At 35.8% G+C, this 19,465-nt stretch overlaps 1 protein-coding gene across 2 annotated transcripts in view; it reads left to right on the top strand.

Annotated features, from left to right (window-relative positions):
• The window catches only part of PRKG2 (protein kinase cGMP-dependent 2), a 79,056-nt gene extending 59,905 nt beyond the window's left edge, over window positions 1–19,151 (top strand). For both annotated transcript variants that reach the window (XM_054590136.1, XM_054590134.1), the window contains exons 14-18: window positions 1,060–1,223; window positions 5,454–5,576; window positions 10,863–10,925; window positions 16,911–16,977; window positions 19,056–19,151. In XM_054590136.1, coding sequence (XP_054446111.1) covers window positions 1,060–1,223; window positions 5,454–5,576; window positions 10,863–10,925; window positions 16,911–16,977; window positions 19,056–19,151 — 513 coding nt within the window. The remainder of the gene's footprint in view (window positions 1–1,059; window positions 1,224–5,453; window positions 5,577–10,862; window positions 10,926–16,910; window positions 16,978–19,055) is intronic.
• Window positions 19,152–19,465: the final 314 nt, after the last annotated feature.

The following is a 19,465-nucleotide window of genomic DNA, read 5'->3' as shown; positions in this document are numbered from 1 at the left end:
TGCCTCAATTCAGTGAGTGGGTCTTCTGTTGCTCCGGCCTTCTTTCCTGTCTCTGTTCTGTGCACAGAGTTCATAGAATAGAGTCTCAGAAAAGTGGAGTGGCCTATTCTGAAAAGACAGAGGAGGGTAGCACCAGTTCATCACCCTGGGAATGCTCCTAATCCTCAGACAGGGCTGAGTTTAGGTGTTACCTGATGACATCTTTCCCAACCTTCTTCCTTATGTTCTGGAAATATATGTATATATTTGGCCTTCTGAGTTTACACTTTGCATAATCTTCTACTATATCATATATTACATGATATCATATTAACCCCATATGTGTAAGTCTTCCTAACACGCTGAGTTTCTCCTAGTCAACTCTGTATCTGTACATCTAACACAGAGCCTGGTCAACAGTGGATGCTAGCTGAATTCGTACTATTATTCAGAATAAATAAGCTAATTCAGCTGCTATTCACCACCCACCTCCCTGGGAGGGACTGAAAGTGTACAAAGTCCAGCCAAGGTTCAGATGGGATGATCCTAGCTTTTTCTTTGGACTGTCAAGATTGAGAAGGTGCAGACACTATGCATAATGGTTTTTAAAGACTGTTGAGAATTTCAAATGCCCCTTCTTCTCAACAATAGTTCCTTTCCCAAACTCTCAATTCGGCTTTATATTTTCTTCTGTGGTGGAGCTTTTAAGTTCATTTCTTCACCCTTCTCTCCTCTTCCCAATAAGCACCACCATTGATTTGAAAATTACGTTTGTCCTGCTGGTCCTGAGCTGCTTCACATGTGTTGTTTGGGTCTCCCCTTGCTCAAGGATTCCTCTAGGGGCTGTGGGTGTAGAGGTGTGTGTATGGAACTTTCTCCAGTGTAATTAGATTTACACCTGACCCCGCAAAACAATAAACAAGGGTGTGTGTGTGTCTGTGTGTGTGTGTGTGCGCACGCGCACGCGTAGTGTGAAGGAAGAGTGAGGGTATAGAAAAAAGATTGGAGAAGTTAGAGGGAGTCTTAAAGAGGAACATGAGTTTTATGGTGGCTGAAAATTTCTTTGGCATTCTTTTCCAGGTTGACTTTGGATTTGCTAAGAAAATAGGATCTGGACAGAAAACATGGACATTCTGTGGGACCCCAGAGTATGTAGCTCCTGAAGTCATTCTCAACAAAGGCCATGACTTCAGTGTGGATTTTTGGTCCCTGGGAATCCTAGTGTATGAGCTCCTAACGGGCAAGTAAGTCCTCCAGATTGTGTTCAGCCTCTTCTTCATAGAAGTGCAAAAATAAGTAACTAATGATAAAAATATATATATATAATTTAAAGTTTAACATTTTGGAAATATGATGCCTTTTCCTCTTCACATTATTTCATATATAGTATTCTTTCTAGTTTATAATGTAGAAAAGATTCAGGACGGTAAAACAAAGGAGTACAGAACACTATGGTTTACTTAAAATGGCAAAGTCTATTATTATAGATAACATATTAAGTATGGGAAGGTTTTGATAATCCAAGATAAGAATAAGAAAAGGAATTGAAATTGTAGGCTATGTTATTGTTTCCATGTAAATATATATATATATGTATATATATATGTGTGTATATGTGTGTGTGTGTGTGTATATATATATATAGTAATTGAGATAATAGCAGTAATGTTTCAGTTAAATTCATTGATCAATTAAACTACATTTAGCTATGTTTTCTATCTTCCCTAGAAATCATTAATCAGAAACGCTAGGAGAAAGCAACATTACTGGAATTACATTTTATTCCCCTTGTCAACTGCTTTCTAGAGGTGCTAATTAACAGAGACATGACACAGCAGGGATTTTAGCAGTTAAAATTGAATTGTCATTCCTAAAGAGATTAAAGGGCTATGTTAATGAATCCAAGATTCCAAATATGCAGCATGCACACACACATATTTATATGCATTCAGGCACACCCACATACATATGTCAGCTATATGTAATATTAACTCAGATTTGTAAAGCTTCTTACAGTTTACAGAGCAGTTACAGGTGTATTATCTGGGTTAGTTTTCACAAGCTTGAGTGGGAAATTAAAGCAGAATTTTTTTATTTTTTATAATTAAAATATTTAGTATTATTAGTCTATGATTTAAATTTTATGGATTAGAATTCCAGGGCAGTGAGCTACCTGCCTAAGGTCAGGGATTTGATACGACATCTTCCAGTTCTAATGTGATGCATTTTCCCTACACACTTGTCAAGTAGTATAATGCATGGACATGGCCACCGGATTTGGATCAGTTCTCTTTCTAGTTTTTTACCTCCATTTTTTATTAACTGATTATAAACCTTTATAACCAAATGTTCTCAGTCTTAATTTCAGGGAGGATTTGCAAAATGGAATGGCGTGAGAAAATACTGGATCATTCCAGTATTAGTGGGAATTCAAGTCTCAACACATACTTTACAAACAGAACCTTCTTGAACTTTTTACACAACAAATTTCAGTGTTAAATTACCTTTGACTACATTCTACATCCTTGTCAACATGCATTGAGCAAACAGATGTGAAGGATTATTTTATATTATCTGTAATCAATCTCAAATATTCTTCACTTAAGATTTTGAAGAAAAGAAAAATGTACAGATAGTCATTCAGAGAGAAAGTTACTTAATGCTTGCAATGCAAGGAATTCTATTTCATGAATTTGTTTTCTCATCCCTGAAAAATTTGTTAGCTGTGTTTCTAAGAGGCACATGATTGTTCCTGTAGGTAACTAGAGAATGAATATCTTCATTTTCACCAGCTAGGATAAATTGCTAAAGGTGTAGGGAAATAAAATGAGGGAATAAGGAAAGGAAAAAAAAAAAAACCCAAACAATATCTTGGAGTTCCAAGGAGGCTTGAGCTGTCATAAAAAAGTTGAGGGTGGGAGGTGGGTGTGGGTAGGGCAGGGGAAAGTGGTGGCAGGAAAATGGAGACAACTGTACTTGGACAAGAATAAAAAAAATAAGTTTAAAGAAAGTTGAAACATTGTTTTTGTAAAGGTTTTCACAGTAGGGCACAAGAAAAGTTATTTTTCTTTTTTTAAATATATTTTATTGATTATGCTATTACAGTTGTCCCAAATGTTCCCCCTTTACTCTCCTCCACCTGGTACCCACATTCCCTCCAGCAATCCCCTGCCTCAGTTCTTGTCCATGGGTCATGTATATAAGTTCTTTGGCTACTCCTTTTCCTATACTGTTCTTAACATCCCCCTGTCTGTTCTGTACCTACCAATTTGTACTTCTTAATCCCTGCACTTTTTCTTCCATACTCCCCCTTCCCCCTCCCAACTGATAAACCTCCAGCTGATCTCCATATCTACGATTGTTTCTCATCTGCTTGTTTGCTTAGTTTATTTTTTGGATTGAATTGTTGATAGTTCTGAATTTATTGCTATTTTAATATTCATAGTTTTGATCTTCTTTTTCTTAAATAAGTCCCTTTATCATTTCATATAACAATGGCTTGATGATGATGAACTTCTTTAGCTTTACCTTGCCTGAGAAGCGCTTTATCTGCCCTTCCATTCTAAATGATAGTTTTGCTGGATAGAGTAAGTTGGTTGTAGGTCCTTGCTTTTCATCATTTTGAGTACTTCTTGCCAGCCCCTTCTAGCTTGCCAAGTTTCTTTTGAGAAATCAGCTGACAGTATTATGGAAACTCCTTTGTAGGTAACTATCTGCTTTTCTCTTGCTTCTTTTAAGATCCTCTCTTTATCTTTAAACTTTGGCATTTTAATTATGATGTGTCTTGGTGTGGTCCTCTTCGGATCCTGCTTGTTTGGGACTCTGTGCTTCCTGGAGTTGTATGTCGATTTGCTTCACCATTTTTAAATGCCCTGAATTCTAGAGTCAGAAGGTAAATGCAAATGAGAAAATAATTTAAAAACAAAACCAAAACAAAACACAATGTAGTTGTAAATATATAAGAGTCAAAAATATTATAACAATATTTTCTACCTCATTTCCTTCACAAACAAAACATAGGTTGTTGAAAAGTTAGTTCACTGACCTTATTACAAGTTTATTAATAAGAGTAGGGATTCTCAGTATCAAAAATGTCTCAAGCATGACCAAGAAACAATGCGTAGTTCATGAAAACCACCTTTATTTTTCAAATGTTAAAGGACACAAGAGAATAGATATTAAAGTGTTTTTAAAAACAAAGTATATGCAGTAAAATGTTATTTGAATTCAACTCCCAGTGCTTTCTTACTCATTTTAGGAACACTTTTCTTGAAATACTCTCTTCACAGGACTTCTCTTTCTCCATTTATTTTCCCACACTGGTGGCTCCATCTCTTTCTCTATTGCTCAGTCTTTCTCATCATCCTGACCTCTCATTATTGGGCCACTTGAGTTCCTGATCTTTGTTCCATCTACTCACTCCCTAGTTGATATCTTCAGGTTCCATGGTCATAAATACCTCCAGCCCTAACTTCTTCTACCAATGTGAGACTCATAAATTCAACTGCTTGCTTAGCATCTCTATTTCATGTTCAAAACATAACTCTTGATTCCTCATAAAACCGGCTCTGCACCCCTGCAGCCCCACCCTACTCCAGTCTTTCTTCTCTTAGTGTTAGCTCCATTCTGTAGGTCAAAACACTTGATCGTCATTCTTGAATTTTTTCTTTCTACCGTACACCACATTCACCTCATCAGCAAATCCTGTTGGTTTAACCGTCTAAATAAATCCAGAATTCAGCCACATCTCACTGCCTTCACCAGTACTGTCCTAATCTTGGCTACCAAACCTTTCTTCCTCCACTGCTGTCCCATTGCAGTTTATGCTCCATACATTAAAAGAAAAAAAAAAAAGCTTACTCTGGCTGCTGTAAATTAGATCATTTGACTCACAACACATTCCCAGGGCCTTACCATAGCCCACTAGATCTGTAAAATATTGTTAACACCTCGTACATCCCTTTCTCCTGCTTACTAACTCCACTAGCAACAATGTCATCCTCATTGCTCCAAGAAAAACCCAAGTCCGTTCCTCATCCATGGCCTTTATACTTGCTGTCTTGGAATCCTTTGACCACAGATGGTCATTCACTCCTTGTCTTCATTCATACTTCTGCTCCACTGTCTGTGAGAGAGGCTTCTTGTGTCTACTCTGTCTAAAAAAATATTATACCTCTCTCTGTCACTTTTCTGTCCCTCCCTTTATTTTTCTTTTTAGTAATTATCACCACCAGAAAAATTACTTGTATGTGTAAATATGTATGTGCATAATTTGTTAAGTGATGTGAAATTAAAAAAAAGATTTTTCTGCCATGTCTCCAGATTTGTCATAAAACAACTAATGAGAGAGAAGAGGGGTTGGAGGAGGAGGAGAAAGGGAGGAAAGGAGGGAGAGAGGAAGGGAAGAAGAAGGAACTTCACTGTTAATGTGTCTCAGACCCTCATCCTAGTGTTCTGTTTTGTTTTTTCTCTAGCCCACCCTTTTCTGGGATTGACCAAATGATGACCTACAATTTGATTCTCAAAGGAATTGAAAAAATGGATTTTCCCAGAAAAATAACAAGACGGCCTGAGGATTTGATTAGGAGACTTTGCAGGTGAGAATGACAGAAACCTCTTGTTCCTGGGGAAAGTGGGAAGGCTTTTTATTTCTGTTTTCACACATTTTAAATTAGGTATATGTTTACTTTTTTACTTTTATTTGTAGCTAAATTATATTTAAAGAAAAACCATTTTCTGTTTTGCAGTGTATGGTGGGAATTTGAGTTTAACTTGTGTTATAGAATCACAGTACCTACTTATAATATAAAAGAGATTTAAAATTTTCAGGCTACTTCAGGAATCATCTTTATCTGTTATAAAGCAAAATGGAAACACAAACCTTAGCTTAATAAAGGAGTAATTAATTTACAATCTTGTTATTCTGAGAGAAAATCAGTGGTGATGATAGTGTTACTTTGTGCCTTCTTTCAAGTTTCATTTTTTTAAAAAAGGTACTCCTCTGGATTTATCTTATTTTATTATTATTTTTATTGAGGTATAATTGACATGTTATATTAGTTTCACATATGCAATGCAATGATTTGTTATTTGTATACACTGCAGAATGATTATCACAATAAGTTTAGTGACCATCTGTCACCATACAAAATTACAAGAAAAGTTTTTTTTCTTATGATGAGAACTTTTAAGATATACTCTCTTGGCAGCTTTTAAATATGCACTGCAGTATTATTGACTATAGTCACCATGCTGTAAATTAGATCACCATAACTTATAATGGGAAGTGGGGACCTCTTGACCCCCTTCACCCACTTTGTCCACGTTCACTCTGTCTCGCTATCGACAACTACTGTTTTGTTCTCTAAATCTATGAGATCATTTTGTTTGTTCCTTTGTTTTCTTTTAGATTCCACATATAAGTGACATCCTATATTATTTGTCTTTCTTTATCAGACTTATTTCACTTAGCATAATACCTTCAGGGTCTATCCATGTTGTTGTAAATGATAACATTTCAAAGGTTTCATTTTTATGGTTGAGTAATGTGTGTGTGTGTGTGTGTGTGTGTGTGTGTGTGTGTGTGTGTACATCACATCACATCTTCTTTACTCATCCATTGATGGACACTTAGGCTGTTTTCATATTTTGGTTATTGTAAATAATATTGTAATGAACATAGAGGTGCGTATGTCTTTTCAAATTAGTGTTTTTACCTTCTTCAGGTAAGTACCCAGAAGTGGAATTGCTGAATCATATTATAATTCTAGTTTTAATAATAAACTCCATGCTGTTTTTCATAATGATTGCACCAATTTACATTTCTAACAACAATGTACAAGGGTTCCCTTTTTACTACATCCTCACCAACACTTGTTATTTGTTGAGTTTTTGATAATAGCGATTCTGACAAGTGTGAGCTATTGAGTTTTATGAATTCTTTATGTATTTTGGATATTAACTCCTTATCAGATATATGATTGGAAGATATTTTCTCCCATTTAGTTAGATGCCTTTTCATTTTGTTGCAGGTTTCCTTTTCTGTGAGAAAGCTTTTTAGTTTGATGTAGTTCCACTTACTTATTTTTGCTTTTGTTGTTTTTGTTTTTGGAGTCAGATCCAAAAAATCATTAGCAAAAGTAATGTCAGAGAGCTTACTTCTTATATACTTTTTAGGAGTTTTAGGATTTCAGGTCTTAGATTCAAGTCTTTAATACATTTTGAGTTATTTGTGTATATGTGTGTGTGTGGTGAGAGGTAGTAGTCTAGTTTTAGTTTTTTGCATGTGGCTGTCCAGTTTTCCCAAATGCACTTATTAAAGAGACTGCCCTTTCCCCTTGCCTCCTTTGTCATAAATTATCCATATATATATATACATGGGTATATTTCTGGGTTTTCTGTTCAGTTCTGTTGATCTATATGTCTTTTTTTATGCCAATATCACACTTTTGTCTACTATAGCTTTGTAGTATAGTTTGAAATTAGGGAGCGTGATGCCTCTAGTTTTGTTCTTTCTCAGGATTGCTTTGGCTATTTGGGGTCTTCTGTAGTTCCATAGAAATTTGAGGATTGTTTTTCTATTTCTGTAAAAACGCCTTTGGGATTTTGACAGGGATTGCATTGAGTCTGTAGACGGCTATGTGTAATGTAGACATTTTAACAATATTGATTTTTCTAATTCATGAGCACAGAATATCTTTTCATTTGTGTTTTATTTTATCAATGTCTTACAGTTTTCAGTGTACAGGTTTCATCTTCTTGATTAAACTTATTCCTAGGCAGTTTTATTCTATTTGATGCAATTGTAAATGGGATTTTCCTAATTTTTCTTTTTAATAGTTTTTTATTAATATAGAGAAACATAAAAATTTTTTAGTCTCTAGTTTATTTATTTCCATTCTAATCTTTATTTATGTTGATTTTGTACCTTTCAACTTTACTGAATTTGTTTATTAGTTCTAACACCTTTTTTTTGGTGAAGCCCTTAGGGTTTTCTGTATATAAAATTATGTCATCAGTGAATAGTGACAGTTTTACTTCTCCCTTTCCAATGTGGAGGTCTTTTTTTTCCTTGCTTAATTACTCTGGCTAGTACTATATTGAATAAAAGTGACAAGAGTGGACATCCTTTTCTTATTCCTTATCTTAGAGGAAAAATGTGAAGCTTTTCACCATTGAGTATGATGTTAGCTGTAGGCTTGCCACATATGGTCTTTAGTATGTTAAGGTACATTCTTTCTACGCTTACTTCTTTTGAGCATTTTTATCATAAAGGGATGTTGGATTCCATCAAATGCTTTTTCTGTATTGTTGAGATGATCATATGATTTTTATCCTTCATTTTCTTAATGTGGTGTTTCATATCGATTGATTTGCAGATGTTAAACCATCTTTGTATCACTAGAATAAATCCTACCTGATCATATTGTATGTTTTGTTTGCTAATACTTTGTTGAGGGTTCACATCTACGTTCATCAGGGATATTGGCCTACAATTTTTATGTATGTGTATCCTTGTCTGGTTTTGGTAACAAAGTAATGCTGGCCTCAAAAAATGAGTTTGGAAGCATTTCCTTCTCTTCAGTTTATTGAGAGAGTTTGAGATGTATAAGTATTACATCATTTTAAATGTTTGGTAAAATTCACCTTTGAAGCCACTTCTGGCCCTGGAATTTTGTTTGTTGGGAGATTTTGAGTACTGATTCAATCTTCTTTCTAATAATCAGTTTATTCAGATTTTCTGTTTTTTCATGATTCAGTCGTAGAATATTATGTTTCAAGGAATTTGTTTCTTCTAGATATCCAGTTTGTCAGTGTATAATTATTCATAGCGATCTCTTAAGATACTTTGCATTTCTGTGGTATCATTTGTAGCTTCTCTTTCCATTTCTGATTTTATTTATTTGAGTTTTTTTTCTTTTTACCTTGGTGAGTCTAACTAAAGATTTATCAACTTCATCTTTTCATAAGACCAGCACTTAGTTTTGTTGATCTTTTCTATTATCCTTTTAGTCTCTGTTTCATTTGTGGGGTTTTTTATGGGGGGTTTGCTCTGATCTTTATTGTTTCCTTCTTCCTACTAACTTTTGGCTTTGTTCTTCTTTTGATAGTTCTTTTAGGTATAAAGTTAGATTATTTATTTGGGATTTTTTGTTTCTTGAGGTAGGTCTGTATCTCTATGATCTTTCCTCTTAGAACTGATGTTCCTGCATCCTGTAGATTTTAGTAAGTTGTACTTCTATTTTATTTTGTCTTGAGCTATTTTTTGATTTCTACTTTAATTTCTTCATTGACCCATTGGTTGTTCAATAGTATGTTGTTTAATTTCCACATATTTATGATTTTTCCACTTTTCTTCTTGTACCTGATTTCTAGTTTCATACCATTGTGGTCAGAAAAGGTGCTTGATATGATTTCAGTCTTCTCTAAATTTATTGAGACTTGTTTTGTGCCCTAACATATATTCTATCCTGTAGAATGTTCCATGTGCACTTGGGAATAATGTGTATTCTGCTGCTCTTGGATAGAATTTTCTGTATATATCTATTAATTCTATCTGGTCTAATATGTCCCCTGTGTGGACTACACTTGCCTGCTGGTTTTAGCAAGTAGTGGGAGAGTGTGGGGCCAAGGTGCACCTGTTGGATTTTGTGTGGCTTCAGGAGAGCTCTGGGGTGGGGCATGCTTGCTGGCATTATCAAGGTAGAGGAAGAGTGCAAAAATGGCACCTGCCAGCACCTCTACCCAGGAGAGAGTCTCAACAGGTCTCTGCATCACCCGCAGATACTTTAAGAGTAGCAAATGAATTTCCTTTATATATTATAGCCTATGCACTTTTCACACTGCTACTTCTGTACTGGTCCCTGGGATAAATGAGTCTGTGTGCCAGCCCTTAACAGAAATATCTCAGCTTTCTATAGCCATGTAAGTCTCCTAAATGTGAGCCTGGTTAGTTTTCAGAGCTAGATATTTTGGGGGCTTATCTCTCTGTTGAGGCTCCCAAGGGATGGGGTGACCAATGTTGGGTATGAACCCCTTACTCCTCAGGGGGAAGATTTGGATTTGTGATCACTCCTGATTTTTGGTTGCCACATTAGGGCCAGAGTTTTTGGTGACACTGTGTCTCTGCCTCTCTTACCTGCCTTGATGTGACCCTTTTACCATTTGTTTACCATTTGTTGAGAGCTGTTCAGATAATTTTCAGGTCTTTTTCAGAGAGAATTATTCCATATGTAGTTGTAGATTTGATGCATTCATGGGAAGAGATGAGTTCAGGATCTTCCTACACTGCCATCTTGGACCATGCCTCAGTCTTATTTTAAATTACTCCAAATTTCTATTTACCTTTACAAACAGTTTATTGGAGAACAGAAGAATTATCTAATTTTGTTTGAACTGTACTTTGTTGCTTTTCACACATTTGAACTTTTTTTTAAAGCATTAAAGTTTTGTAACTATAGAACATGAAACCTAGCTGTGAGTTCCCAACAGAAATTTATGAGTGCTTACAGGTGAGATGTAAATGATATCCTACAGCTTTCTCTGAGTCTCTCAGCAGAGTTTGTAAGATAGCCCCCTACTATTCTTTTACATATTTATTTCTAGTGCATCTAAAGCACTATAAGGTGTATAGATATAGATAGAAATAGAGATGTATATAGTTACAGATATAGTTATAGATATAGCTGTAGGTTTATTCTTAACTCTAATTTGACTGTGGCTTCCCTAGAAAGGGACATGCATTTTTATCTCCCTCACTTAAATCTGTGAATATTATGGAATAAATGAATGAGTGAATGAATAAATACATGTTAAATTTTAATTTGAAATTGACTCAAGCATAATTATTATAAACTGTCTTTTAAAAATTTTAATCATTTTAGGCAAAATCCAACAGAAAGGCTGGGAAATCTGAAGAATGGAATCAATGACATTAAGAAACACAGGTACATGGTTACTTCTTTGCCCAGAAATATATAGAAATTTATAGAAAATGGTGGTAATCTTGAAGCATGAAGTAAACCAAAGGGATTTCTTTACAGACTCTCAGTTTTTCCTTTTTGGTGCTTTTTATTTAATTTGTGTTTTACTAGATTCAGTCACAATAATCAATCTCAAAATAACTTCTCTAATGCTGGAAACTCCTATCAAGAATGAATGAAGTTTAAAACAAATTATAAAATAACATTTTCAAGTTATAACAACTTAATTTTTATCAACTGCTACCTTAATTATTAGTTTTAAATATCAACTTAGAGTCTATAAATTAATTGTTCTAATTTTCACATGATTTGTGATAAAGTAGAATATAGTTATTGTTATAAATATTCAAGAGAATGGCTCAGCTAAATTAACCACTAAATAGTATTGCATTTCAGTTTTTATTACTATTATACATTAATTTTAAATATAATTTTTCTTTGACTAGTATTTCAAATACTGAAGCCTCATGTTGTATTTTACTTTTTTGGGCAAGGTACATTGATTTCCACAAAAGCCTCAGACAATGTTTTGTCCTTATGCAGTAATCTAACATGGACCTTTTCAGTTCTGTGAATTTCTAAATGTCATTTAGAACCATAGATAGCTTCCATAAGATATTCTTTCTTAATTGGTTCCATATATGGAAGTGAAAGCCTTCAAGATTGTTTTTTCAAATCAATGGCTAGCTTAATCCTACAATCCTCAAGATGTTTTAATTTTGCTTACAGATATATCACCTATTGCTAGTACAAAAAAAGAAATGTGAGAATTTCATTATTGAAAACCTTTGAGCACATTGACATGTTCACTTTCGGAAATGAAAACACCTCTCAAAGTTGCATTCCTCTCTGGATATTTTTATTGAAGAATTAAGGGCACATCAATAGAGTGTGAAAATAAAGGGAGAGATGCTGCTGGATAGAAACATTGCTCCTTTCCTTAACATTAGTAGTGCAGCTGCCAACCCTGCTCTATCTATTCATGAACTTTCTTGAAAGAAAGCTATGTATTCAACATTGTAAATTCATAGAGGGCTCTGCCTTAAAAGTGTATTAAGGAATGAGAGAGGGAGGGAGGGGAAGGGGGAAGGAGACAGAGACATCTGTGTTTAGAGTATTTTATTGTTCTTTGTCATCTTTTGGATTGCCTTCAGTGTAAAGTTTATTACTTGTCTTAGGTTCCAGTTTATCTTTCTTCCTACAAGCTGTTATCACAATTTCATATCTCATTATAACATGACTCATAAACATACCATTCACATGGAGCAAACAAGTGTCCTGTCAATTAAAGTTACCCTTTTAATATATTTTCTGCATTTATTTCATTGTAAACTTCATGTTTTTCTTTGGGGTAATTGGGAAATAGAGTGATATAATTGTTAATTGACTCCAGTTTTATTTTGTACTTCTTATTTACCTGAGGCTCATTTAAATGTAGCTGTCAAATTGTGATTGGATGCACATGCAAATTGATACCAGAGAATTTTCTCACCTCAGCATGGTAATGAAGAATTTCGAGCTTTCTTCTCTGCAGGGATTAATTTGCCCACGCTTTTGAACACAAGATGTTTTTTGCCATGTATCTGGATAGTCAGATTACAATGTGTAGGGTAGAGGTCACTAATAAGATGTGCCAGATTTACACAGTCCCTTATGGTGAGTTCATAGTGGTCAAAAAGAGTGTTTTATTCTATTTTAATAGTGTTTTTAAGATAAAAAGTTGGCACAGAAAGGCCTGAAAAATAGATCTCTCTCTCTCCGCCTTCAAATAAGAGTATTTTAAAATCTTCCACAACTCCCCAAAGTTTATAGCTATCTAGCCAGTATGCTCTTGGACTTTAAAAAAAAAAAAAAAAACCTAAAAAATTGGCCATCAAATTTTCCTATTGTTCTCTAAAAATATTTTATTTTTCTTAGAGAACTATTCACTTTAACTTTGTATTTAAAAACAATACAGTAACACATAGAATATTGTTATATGTTTGCCCATTCTGTTTAAATCATCTTTCCTAAAAATAGAATTCCTTCCTTCCCTATTTATGAGCTAACCTACAAACTAGGCACCAATTATGTCTCCCAACATCTTTCTGAAAAAAGAGGAGATAATATACTTGTAGGATACAATTAAATCTTTCCTGCTAGGTAGAGGAATAATTTTTTTTGAGTGTCTTCACATTACCTTTAATATTTCTGGTCTCTAAAATTACTTTCAAGAATAGCTTCCACAAGTCTTCTAAAAATGAAGAAGCAATTTATGTGCTGTTGCTGCTAATATTTCTTTGGTGAATATTTTTTACACATGAGTGCATGCTGGCATTTGCATTGCTTAAAATGTGGTTAGTGTCAAAAGGCCAAGTGTTAGTGAATAGCCACTCATGTTAAGTAAATATTGCCATAAGTCAAGTTGTAACAAGTACTCAGCAAGAAATGCATAGGCTCTTTGATTCAGTAGAGTAACAGTAATGATTTTTATTAATATTTATGGAGTAGCTTCTGGGAAGAGAGCATTGTAAAATATGTTAAAAAGGAATTGTGGCAGTGTTTGGTGTCAAAGGAGAAGAATCCACAGCACTGTGAGCCTAGACATCCCTAAAAATGGAGCGCCAGCCTGTGCGAAGAGGGTGATGGGTGGATCAAGGAGAGGACCTCTGTGGCTTTGTAGCAAGGAGAGGGGAAGCTGTACTGCTGGGGTTGCTGTCCGACTTCCACTCTTTGTCTAGTGTCTCAGTAGCTTGTACCAAAATGGCATTTTGGGTTGAGAATGAAACCTGAAATGGAATGTACTAGAACCAGCCCTCTCTGTTTTTTGTACTTTTTCTCTTGCTAAGCTTAGACTTGGAATGGGAAATCCAGTCAAGGACCAAACCAAACCCAACAGCCGGGCTGAAAGCGATTGAGAAGGGTGGGAGAGTATAATTTCTGGTGTGGCCAACAGACAGGAATGTGACAGCCTTCCAAGGCATCCCTGCCTTCAGTCTCACAGCCCCACCACGCTCCGGCCCGTGCTGTCCTCTACTTCCATTCTCCACCTAACAGCCAGAATTATCTTTTGAAAACATCTAGATTGCATTACTTACTTATAATTTTCTAATGGCTTCCCATTTTGCATAAAACCCTGTTTCCTTACTGTGTCCTATAAGGCCTTACATGAACTGGCCTCCGGCCATTTTTCGGACGCATTTTTTTTTTTCCTGCTTCCCCTGCATTCACCACACTAAAGCTCATTCCTTTCATTTCAATCCACTTGGATGCCTCTTGCCACTGATATTCCCATGGCTTCCTTCTTTTCATTTTGGCCTTAATTGAAATATCCTTTCTTCAAATACCACCCTCACTAAAAAGAGCTCCCTTCAACCCATCTTCATCCCAGTCATTATCTACTGCTTTATTCTTTTCAGTCTTATACTTAGTATCTGAAATTAACTTAAATATTTATATTGGGGTTTTTTTTCCTGTCACCTTTCACCAAAATAAAAATAGCCTAAAAGCAAGGGGGGTTTTTTGGGTTTGGTTTTTTTTTAAGTCTGAGACAAAATTGACTTTTTACAAATGTTTGCTGGCTGCCTGACCTGACATCTGTGTCCCAACAGAAAAGATCAGAGGCTGTAGAATAGTATCATTCCATGTTCCTTATAAGAGTCTGAGAGACCAAGTATATTGTGTTTGAGTGTTGTGTTTCCAGTCCACCAAGCTCTACGTGTATCCTGAAGATCAGAGCAGCTCTTTGAGATTAATGATGCAGAAGCAATAAATTAAAGAACTTCATCTGGCCATAAGGGTAATCCCGTTAACAGATTACTGAAAAGGACTTTTTAAAAAAACTCTTGGAGCCTTTTAGATCCATGTGACCAGGAGTGTCACCACCATGGTGCGATGTTGCTACAGTGAGAAGGCCTGCGTGTGTTCTTTTACAGAGTCATTCAGTTATTCAGAAGATGTGTATTGAGCCCCTGTTCTATGTCAAGTTTTAGGGACACAGAAGAAAAGAAGCAGACAAAACCCATTGCCTTACGGAGCTTGCATTCCAGTGGGAAAGATAGAAAACAAACAACATAAGTGTACAGTAGATACATTAAATAGAAGTAAGTGCTGAGGTGAGAGAGTAAAGCAGAGGAAGAGGGTAGAAAATAATGTGGAGGGCAGGATGGGACAGGGCTCACAGTGTTAGACTGGGTGGCCAAAGATGGCCTTGCTGAGAAGATGACCTTTGAGAAAAGACCGGAAGGTGTTGAGGGAACAAACCATGTGGAAATACGGGGGGAAAACAGTCTAGCAAGAGAGTCTTGAGTGCAAAGGTGTTAAATTATTGGAACAATGGTGAGGAGATGAATGAGCAAGGAAGAGAGAAGACAAACACAGGGCAGTGCTAAGGAGAGAGGTGGGTGGTAGTGGAAAGGGTGATTTTGTAAGGCCTTATGGCTTATAGGATAGACATGGTGGACACTTTGCCTATTATACTGAGCAAATGGGACTTATTGGAGAGTTTTGAAAAAAAGCATGATGAGACCTGACTTATGTTTTAAATGATCACTCTTGCTACTGGGTTGTTTCCCACAGAGAAAAGTGGGAAGACCCATTAAATTATTGTAATAATATGGGCAAAGGATAAAAGTGGGTTGGCCTGTGCAGGTATTGTAATGGGAAGGTGTTGAGAACTTGTCATATTCTGAATAAAGGCATATTTTACAGGTAACACTGACAAGATTTGCTTATGGACTGAGGTACGGTGTGAGGAAAAGGAATCCAAGGTCTTTGGTTTAAGCAATTGGAAGAGTTAAGGCAAATTTCTTGGGGAAAATTTAAAGCTCCAGTGTGGACCCTGCAGATGTCTAGTGGACATCCACTTGGGAGATAACGAATAGCACTTGTAGCTGATAGACTATAAAGCAATGGAGAAGTGTTGGTCGGAAATAGAAATCTGGCAGTAACCAGTATGATAATACTATTAAAAGCCACAAGACTGAAAGAGATTACCTCAGAAATATTGAAAAAAGAAGAGGTCTAAGGACTGAGCCCTGGATCACACCACCTTCCTATTGAAACAGCAGTGGGAAATGTACCCAAGAAGCTAAGAAGGAAGACGGGACAGCAGCATGTCCCAGAAGCCAAGTGAAGAATGGTTTCAGGGACTGCGAGTGGTGAACCACAGCAAATACTTCTAACAAGCTAAGATGTAAACTGAGAACTACCATGATTCAATGGCGTGGGGAGGGTGAAACCTAATTGTAGTGTGGTCAGGAGAAAATGGTAAATAGAGTGATTAGATAACTCTTTCAAGGAGTTTTCCTCCAGTGGAAGTAGAGAAGTGGAGTGATAGTTGGAAGGGAGCTCGGGTCAAAGGAAAGTGTTTTGTAGCTGGAAGCAATACAGTGTTTGCATGCTTCCGAGAATGATCCAGCAGAGAAGATGTCGAAAATTCAGGAGCATGCAGAAGCATGACTTTGAATAGAAAAGAATCTACAGGATCAAGTATCCAGTAAAGGACCTTAGCTGGAAGCAAAGGCAGTTTATGGTACTGGAGAGAAAGAAACATACGGTTGTGAGTAGGCAGATAGGCAGGTATGGTGGTGGAAGATTGTGGAAGTTCCCTTTTGCTTCAGCTTTCTCCGTGAAAAAGGAAGCTGGGTTATCATTTGGGAGTGAGGATGGGGAGGAAGCTCTGGAAGTTTGAAGAGAGAAGATGAAGTATGAATTATGAATTTAACAGGTATAACAATGAACAGAACAACAGGGAAACCTAGCCTGATTACTGGGCAGCAGTAAGTGCTCCCTGAGGTTAGTAGTGGGCATGAATTTATTGCGAGACCAGACGACTAGCACAGTCTTCTGTTTTCCTTTGACCATTTTTCTTTCAGGGAGCAGACAACAAAATGGATTGACAGGTAGATAACTGACATGCTAATCATTTTCAGGCAAGTAATGTTTCTCTGTACTTTTCTCATTTCTCAGGTGGTTAAATGGTTTTAATTGGGAGGGACTGAAAGCTCGGAACCTTCCATCACCTTTACGAAGAGAGGTATGGTATCTACTATATTACTCTCATCATTTTTTTGTGGGTATTCATTTTTGTAAACAGATTTTAAAGATGTATATATGTGTAACAGGTTTTAGATTTTTAAAATAGTTTTTTAAAAAATAAGTTAAAATAGCGTAACAGTTGTGATTACTGGGACTAAATGGTATTTCCTATTTGGTGGCTATTAGCTCAGCTCTCAGGAATCAGTTACATATAAACCTAAGATCCCAAGGCTGGCAGATAACTCTAGAAATATACCGTGAACCATATTCAGGGGTGTCCAACCCATGGCCCGTGGGCCACATGTGGCCCAGAATGGCTATGAATGTGGACCAACACAAAATGAAACATTTACTTAAAACATGAGATTTTTTTGTTTGTTTTCATTAGTGTTTCTGTATTTAATGAGGCCCAAGACAACTCTTCTTCTTCTAGTGTGGCCCAGAGATACCAAAAGTTTGGACACCACTGAATTTGAAATTTTCTAGTAGTCACATTAAAAGAGGTAAAAATAAATAGGTGAAATTAATTTTAATTTTCAAAATATTACCACTTCAATATATAATCAACATAGAATATTAATGAGTTGTCATTGTTATTTTTTCATACTAAGTTTTCCCAATCCCAGGTGGTTACACTTTCAGCACGTCAGTTCAGACTAGCTACATTTCAAGTTCTCAGTCACCCCATGTGGCTGGTTGGACAGACTGTCTAGGGAAAGCTGAACATTTGCTAACCTAGGGGGATGAATGACTCAGGAACGACCTGGATCAACACCCTGCAAACATCACACTGTGTTTTCGCTAGAGGATTTTAAAGATCTACATCTCTCCTTGTATATTTTTAGATTGACATTTGAATTTTTTCATTGTGCATTTAAACTGTTGTGGGGAATGTAATTCCTAGTATGTGGAAAATATTGACATTTTAAAGTAAAACACTACTGTTACTTTACTCCTTTAAATATTTCCAATGTAATGTAAGTATCATTGAGATTTGATACCAATCAGACATTAAAAAATACAGACAGAAATATTACATCATTCCTTTTTCTCTCTGAATTCAAATTTCCATATTTCCATCCCATTTTCCCTTCACAATTTCATTCTAATATAAAATATTTTTATGCTTGGCAATCTCTAATCGATTGTTTCTTAAATGCCTTTCAATTATAGTTTTATAAATTTTAAAATTCCTGTGACAACATAATTTCTTTGGCAACACAAATATTTCTTCTGGAATTCAGTTATAATTACATTTTTATAGCATACTGTATCAAACAGCATAAATATATTATAAACTTTTGAAGTGGCTATTAAATAATTTTTATAAATAAAATATTTAATGTGCCTGTGGATAAATTTTATTTATTTAGAAATGAACTCAGACTCCACATCAATTTTATTCATTTTTAAAATTTTGTAGATACAAGTGGTAAGAGTTATGTTCACATAAATAAATACCTGGGAGTGGAGGGTTTTATAATAGCAATGTCACTTTGAACACCTTTGAATGATCTCACCCTCCCCAAAACACCTTGTGATCTGTCATAAATAGTATTTTTAATCATCTATTAGCTGATAATTCAATTAGCTACTTCTTACATTTGCTGGAAAGTAAAGAACTGGAAACCACCTAATTTGCAGAAGTCATTTCACCCTTTCAAGCGTGTCAGTAATATTTTGAATTGATCCTTTGTTTGGCATTCTGAAAATTTTATATGGTGAGTTAACCATATAAAAATTCAAAGTTGGTAAGAAATTTTATCAGGTGGAAGGAGAATTCTGGTAAATTTTGATTTTTTTAAAGTATCTGCTTGTCACTTTTTCTTTTTGAAATAACTCTAAAGGCTATGTAGCTTCCATTGCACATAATCCAGTGGCCTGATCCATTTGATCCAAAGGGGAGACCTCATGAGTTTGTGACTCAACAATGACAATTGGTCATCTTTTGCTTATATGTAACTTACATTACTTGCAGTTTAATGTCTGTGTTCAGATATGGAAAGCACTACCCATATGCACTAGCATGCTTAGTCAACATCATCCTCACCTTTGCTTTAATCCTTTCTCCATTAGCTCAGTGGCCCCACAGACCACAGCTACTTTGACAAGTATCCTCCTGAAAAGGGAGTGCCTCCTGATGAGCTGTCAGGCTGGGATAAAGACTTCTGACAGAAAAACAAACAAACAAAGAAAAAAGATGAATACTGCCTATCTACTACAGAAGAGGACTCTGAGCACCAGTAATCCAGTACTGATTATTTCTCTCTTTGGAGTATTATGATATCTTTTGGAAGACCATTGGGAAAAGAAATCCCTGCCTGTGAGCTGGGGTGGATGATAGTGGGTACAGAGATGGTTCTGAATTATAATGTCTTATTTAGATGCTGTGAGTTATTCATGTATTCTGTTTTTTGTTTTTCTCAAATGTTGAAGACTGTTCTATTCTCTCCACAGTCAGAACCATTTTTGTTGAGGAGGCATAG

This window comes from Pteronotus mesoamericanus, unplaced genomic scaffold (assembly GCF_021234165.1).
Source record: "Pteronotus mesoamericanus isolate MK-2021 breed Mesoamerican mustached bat unplaced genomic scaffold, CSHL_Meso_final contig_130, whole genome shotgun sequence".
In the NCBI taxonomy this organism is placed as follows: Eukaryota; Metazoa; Chordata; class Mammalia; order Chiroptera; family Mormoopidae; genus Pteronotus; species Pteronotus mesoamericanus.
Note: the sequence above shows the minus strand (reverse complement) of the source record. Positions and strands in the feature narration are given on the sequence as shown.